This window comes from Corvus brachyrhynchos, unplaced genomic scaffold (genome assembly GCF_000691975.1).
Source record: "Corvus brachyrhynchos isolate BGI_N302 unplaced genomic scaffold, ASM69197v1 scaffold116, whole genome shotgun sequence".
Classification (NCBI taxonomy): domain Eukaryota; kingdom Metazoa; phylum Chordata; class Aves; order Passeriformes; family Corvidae; genus Corvus; species Corvus brachyrhynchos.
This window is the reverse complement of record NW_008240221.1, coordinates 12582510-12588663: the sequence shown is the minus strand read 5'-3', so window position 1 is coordinate 12588663 and position 6154 is coordinate 12582510. Positions and strand designations below refer to the sequence as shown.

General features: G+C 39.3%; 1 protein-coding gene across 2 annotated transcripts in view; it reads left to right on the top strand.

Moving 5' to 3' along the window:
* The window catches only part of ATAD2B (ATPase family, AAA domain containing 2B), a 59565-nt gene that overhangs the window by 17934 nt on the left and 35477 nt on the right, over positions 1 to 6154 (top strand). For both annotated transcript variants that reach the window (XM_017745016.1, XM_017745015.1), the window contains exon 15: positions 3185 to 3496. In XM_017745016.1, the coding sequence (XP_017600505.1) occupies positions 3185 to 3496 (312 nt within the window). The remainder of the gene's footprint in view (positions 1 to 3184; positions 3497 to 6154) is intronic.

Sequence of the window (6154 nt, the reverse complement as noted above, 5' to 3'; positions counted from 1 at the left end):
TTGCACAACATGAAGTGGAAGAAGTGATCAAGATTTTTTTACCTAAATGCTTCACCCAGTTCAGTAGCGCTTTGTTGTGGGTTTTAGGCAGAAGAAATTTTAAAGAGGACACAATTTCTGCACAGTAGAGGTGGAAGAGGATGGCTGGAAAATTTTGCTGATCAAAGTGCCTTCTTTGGAAACCTACACAGGTTTTTGCTGTCCTGCTTTTTGAAAATTGTTCTTCAGAAATGTTTAGCAGAGTGTGGTGGTGCTGGGTAGAAGCAAATGGGCTACTTGGCAGGAATCCTCATTTTGTTCTAAGTTAAGGTGTGCCAGTACATTTTTCCTGGCAAATTAAACATATTTTGTGAGATGCTTCAAAAATGGAAGCAAATCCACTGAACCCTGAGTTTTATATTACAGGGTCAATTTGGGTAAAAACTAAATCAGATTATTTACTGTAGGCATGATACATTTTATTTTGTTTTGACAATACTTCACTCATGTTTTTCTTCTGCTTAATCAGTGTGCATTTGCTTCTTAGCAATAAAAAGCTCTTTAATGTTTCACAAGGTACAGGATTTTTGCAGTTTCCTTGTCACTGAAATGGATGTACAGTATGCACAAGAGAGTCCCTCAAAAAGAGATACCAATTATTAGTCTTCAATTGTAATTGCTCCTGAGAAATGAGAAGTAGAAATGGAGACTAATTGTGTATCTGATCACCTGAGAATTTAATTTTAAAAATAGGCTACAGGCTATTATTTCCTAATTTTGCAATTCTTTGGAGATGTACAAGCGGTGATTAAAATGACTGTTAGAAAGCGATATTACAGAATTTGTTAATAGAAAAGTTGGGAAGGATATAGCTCCTGAGCTGTTGAATCTTTTGTCACAAAGATACTAAACTAGTTTCTAAGTTGACAGGCATTCAGGGTGTTGCGTATCTCCAGCATATCTTTGATTTAAGCTTTGGTTTAGTGTTCCCCCCACCCATTTTTTATTTAATCTAGTGTGGTTTTTGGATGAGAAGTGGACCAATTTAAACGGGAATGTGATACCTGATACCTAAAGAACAAAGCAAAATTTAGAACCCTAGTTTGATTTCTCTGTTGCACCTGTAGCTATTGTCTAATAGTTTCACATGGTTGGAGTGTGCCTGCATAGTTTTTATTTCCTGTTAAATTAAAGTTAAAAAAAACTCAAACGCATAACTTCAGTGCTGGAAACAATTAGTTGTCTATTGATTAATATAGTGGATATATCTGAACATATTTCAAATGTAATGTGTATTTATTTCAAGGTAACTGGGACTGTAAATTGCTACATATGTTTTAGATAACAGTCATGGTGTGGTCTCATCAAATTTACACAATTGTAGCTACTAAGCTTTTTATAAAATTGCAAATCTTGGTTTAAAAATTGCAGGAATCATCCGATATTTATGGTGATCTTCCATGTGGGTTTATTTTTGTTTTGCCTTTTTTTTTTTTAATTATTTTTAAGTATATATAAGAAAGGTGCGTTTTTAAGTCTCATCCAATTTCAGTCATCTTTATAGCTGGAAAGTGGGTTTCTTTTATTCTTATCCCCCAAGTTTATATATCTTAAAGATGGGGATGGAAAAGTGTCTGTGTTCCATATTAATTGCTTCCTTTTTTATTTTTAAACACTGTGTATGGAATCAGCTTTGTTCCTTATTGCTGTATGGATTTTGGAAAAATATATGTCCCAGTAGCACTGAAAGAACAGCAGAGGCTAAAGAGAGAGAAGCAAGGCAGGCGTCAGTTTTGGGACTTGATGCTGCCAAAAGACCAATCTTCTATAGAATCATAGAATGGTTTGGGTTGGAAGGGACCATAAAGTTCATCCAGTTCCAACCCCCATGCCATTGGCAGGGACAGCTTCCAGCAGACCAGGCTGCTCAGAGCCCCATCTAAGCTGGCTTTGGATACTTCCAAGGATGGGACACCCACAGCCTCTCTGGACAACCGGTTCAAGTGCCTTATAGTAAAGAATTTCTTTCTAATATCCCATCTAAACATGCCCTTGTCTTAATACAAAAAGAGAGTAGAAAAAATGCAACTAATGTAAGACTTGGTGGGGAGGAGGAAGTCTGGTAAAAAACCAGTTGAGTGAGAATAGTTTTAACTAAAGAATTGATTAATTACCTTCTATAAACACTTCATTACAAACCCATGAACTTTTATATGGGAGTACCCCAGTGCAGCACATTTTCCTATAGTGACTCTAATTCTCTAAATGACTTTTCTCACTGGAATATTGTTTTACAGTTTTTGAAAGGTGGAGCTATGGTGCTTCAAAATACAGAGGCATATTAATGTCTCTTGCTGAGAAAGATGGAAAAATTTGAAATCTAATTTCTAGCTCTGGGGAAAACCCCCAAACCATTAGTACTGCAAAAGACTCAGAGGTATTAAGTCTCTCTGTATTTCATAATTATCAGATCTGTGTTTTTCACTAGTGATGATTAAGCAATTATAGGTAGCCACCTGTAGATACTTATGAAGATAGGCTAAATTAAAATTCTAATGCATTTTAATTTCTATTTTTGATTATACTAGTAAAGTTATGAAACTCCTAAAAAGTATGAAACATTTTTCTCGATAGTAGAAGTTAACATTTTTCCAGGAATCCAGAGTATGCTTTTTTAACAAGAGATTTTATCTCTTCCATATTCTACTCATGAAACATTTTTCTTTATACTGCTCATTTTCTCAGACTGTAAAAGTTTAAAGTTGGTGATGTTCAGTGTAACAAAATTACTTTCCTATTAAAGAATATGTTCATGTGGAGGTATTAAAGGAAAAAAGGAGAGTGACTAGCCTGTTAAAATTGCACACATACTTTATACAGTATTAAGGGAAAAGAAAGAGCAGTAACAGACCTATAAACCAGGACTGAAAATACACTATGTATCATATGATATAGTGAAAATGTAGGTAATTTTAACCGCAATGTGGAATTAATTTTTTAGTATTATCTTAATAAACCTGATTTCTTGGTATACAACACTGTCACCAGATTATGACCTGATACCTATTGGCAGGTGCTTTGTGGACCCTGACAATGAAGTATTAATTAATTAAATAAGCTTGTTTTTAGCTGGAGGCATGCTTGAGACAGGTGTGGCACAGCGGTGCTGTTTCATGGAAGGTGTTTGTGTTTCTGTGTGCACTAGGGTACTGTGGAGCTGACATAAAAGCACTTTGCACTGAGGCTGCCTTGATTGCCCTGAGACGCCGCTACCCCCAGATTTACATGAGCAGTCAGAAGCTGCAGCTGGACGTCTCCTCAGTGGTCCTCAGCGCACAGGATTTCTACCACGCGATGCAGAACATTGTGCCTGCCTCCCAGCGCGCCGTGACGTCTTCGGGACACGCGCTGTCCCCCGTCATCAGGCCGCTCTTGGAACGGACCTTCACTAAGCTCCTCGAGGTCTTACACAAAGTGTTCCCTCACGCTGAATTCAGCCAGGGTGACAAAAGTGAAGGTATGTGGTTTGGGGTTTTTTGCAAATGCTGTTTCACTTTGCAAGTATTTCAGCTTCTCCACCTAGCCTTAAATCTCATGTGTATTTCCTTCAGTGTTGTTAGGATGTAAATACCACTTGCTCGAATGTTGCATAATTATTTCTGCTGATTCCAAGTTGTTGTAGAATCTAATGACCTGACCTATATAGAGTAAGGTCCCATGCGTGTAAGTGCCATCCAAAAAAAGAAAAAGTAATTTACAATTTAAATACAAGAAATGATGGGGCATAACTAAAGGTCAGAACAAAAAAAAATAGTGAGACAATGTTGCTGAGTGTAACAGGACCTGAAATTGGTGCTCCTGTCCTGAACATTGGTTAGCTATCCCTTGTCCTGTGCTTGCTGGTGGTGCAGAAGCTTTGGGGGGCTCACTGCTCAGCAGGTGTTTAGCTGAGATACCTGAGCCTATGTAATGTCACATGCTGATCTAGAAGAAAGTCCTGAGACTTCCCTCTCCCTGAACTGGCCTGGTGCATTCCTGATCTTCCAAGCTGATTCTGTTGGCTTAGCAAGTGGAGAACTGTTTGCTGTTTTGTCAAGTTAGCTTTTTTTGCCAAATTTGTGAGTAAAATCAACTCACTAAGGGGTCGGTGAATGCCAGAAACCTGCTGCAATGGGAGCAGTGTGAGTGCACCAAGGAAGCCGGGAACAAGAAGGAATGTGGCTGGCTGTTTTGACTGGCAGTGAGTCAATAGGTGCTGGGGTTTTTTTACCCAGCTGTTCTCTGAGACATGCTTAATAGTTACCCAGGTCATTTCTTGGAAGTTAAGTGTTGAACAAGATACCTTGGCTTTGAGATCTGTTTATTCTGATACAGTCTACTGTTGTTATCTGGGATCATTCTCACCCCCCAGTTCTTGGGGTTGTGTGTGATTAACTTGAAAACAGCCCAGTCATAAAGCAAATCTTTCTTGACTTTCTTCTCATTCGTGTTCCAGAGCACGCTTTCAGCCTGCAGCCCAGGCAGCTTAAGCTGATCCTTATGGTGGCTGCTGCAGTTCTCCAGCCCAGCTGTGCATTTTTGCTCTATCTTTTCCACTTGCTTGAGTAGATCAGGTCCTTTGTTAAACTGTTTTAGCCAGAAAACTCATCCAAAAATGATGTACTTATGTGTTTTCTGCTGACTATGGGGTAGCAGGAGGTTTTAACAAGTGTTGGAGTTGGCCAGAGATGGGCCCTGGGAGCATGTAGTGGTAGGCAGGGGGAAATGAGCTGGCTTGCAGCTGCAGTTAGATCCTGTTGGGCTCCCTTGATTGTAACCAAAGTTATTTAAGATGCTTGAGTCTCTGTATGCTGATAACCTGTTGGTAGCACCCAGTTTAGAGATTGTCATTCTTGTTGAAGAATTGGTTTAAGTTCAGAGTATTTTCTTTGGTTATATTTTTTACATTCCTATTTATTATTGCTCATTACTGCTAACAAATTGAATTTGGAAGCTTTAGTTGATTTAAATAGAAGTTTTACTAGATAATTAGCTGCTATGGGTACTTTTAAATGTTTGTAGGTAATTGATTTTGAAGATGTGTGAACTGAGGTTTCTTTTAGCATTTCCTTTAGTTTTTTTCTTACTCCCTTAAGTCCAAGAAGATATTGAATAACAAGCTTAATCTTTGTTAAAACCAGAAGAATCCACTTTCAGGTACAACAATTGTACATTGTGCAATGTAGATTACACAACTGGGCTTCAAATTTTCTTGAATTCAAAGCTAAGTATACAGCACATGCTTACAGATGTGCTTACAATCTGCACATCAGGTTTTCTGCATTTCACTAAGAATTCCTGTTTCTTGTAATTCAGTGAGTCAGATGCTCAAGCAGAGGATGTCACAGAGACTTGATGCTTGGGATTAAAAGATGAGCTACCTTTTAAAATAATTGTGTATTTTAGGAAGTGAAAGCTGTGTCCAGTGCATGAGCATAGGACTTACTTGTGCCTACATTTGGTATACTGGAAATCCTGTCTGTTTTAGGGACTGTAGTGAGCCCAGAGGAAGAAGGCCTTTGTCCAGTTGATTTGGAGGTCTCCACCCTTAGCTTTAGCTAAATATCCAGCAGGTTCTGTGCCATGTTTTCTTGCTGTGGACTAGCTTTTGGCCACTGCTTGGGGTCTGCAAGCCTTCTTCATCTTTGTTCCCTGAGGAATGATTGTCAGGTGTGTATCCCTTGACAAGGGATAGGACACATCCTCCTCCCATGCCAGCAGAATATCATTCCAGCCCAGCCTACTCTGAATCCACTTTCTTACATCACACGGCCAGCTAAGGGAACCTTTGTTGTCTCTTAACAATTTTTCCTGGAACCCTGGGACAGTTTTTCCTGTGGCTTGGATGGCACCTCCATCCAACTCTTAACACTGCCTTGAAGGAGATTCCTTTGTCCCATGGTGATCGTCTGATCAGTGTGGCAGGACCTGTGCCATTGCCTCATGTTAGGCCAACAAGTCATGCAGTGGACTGTGTATTTGAGAATGATACTTGGATCTCTCTGTACTTCACACTTCCATTTCACAGCAATCTCTTTTCATAAGCGTCTATGGCCGACTTGAGCTGCTGTTGGGATGTCTGGTGGTTGTCCTGAGCAGCAGTGTGCTACAGTGACTCTGGGCTGCTCGCAGGAAT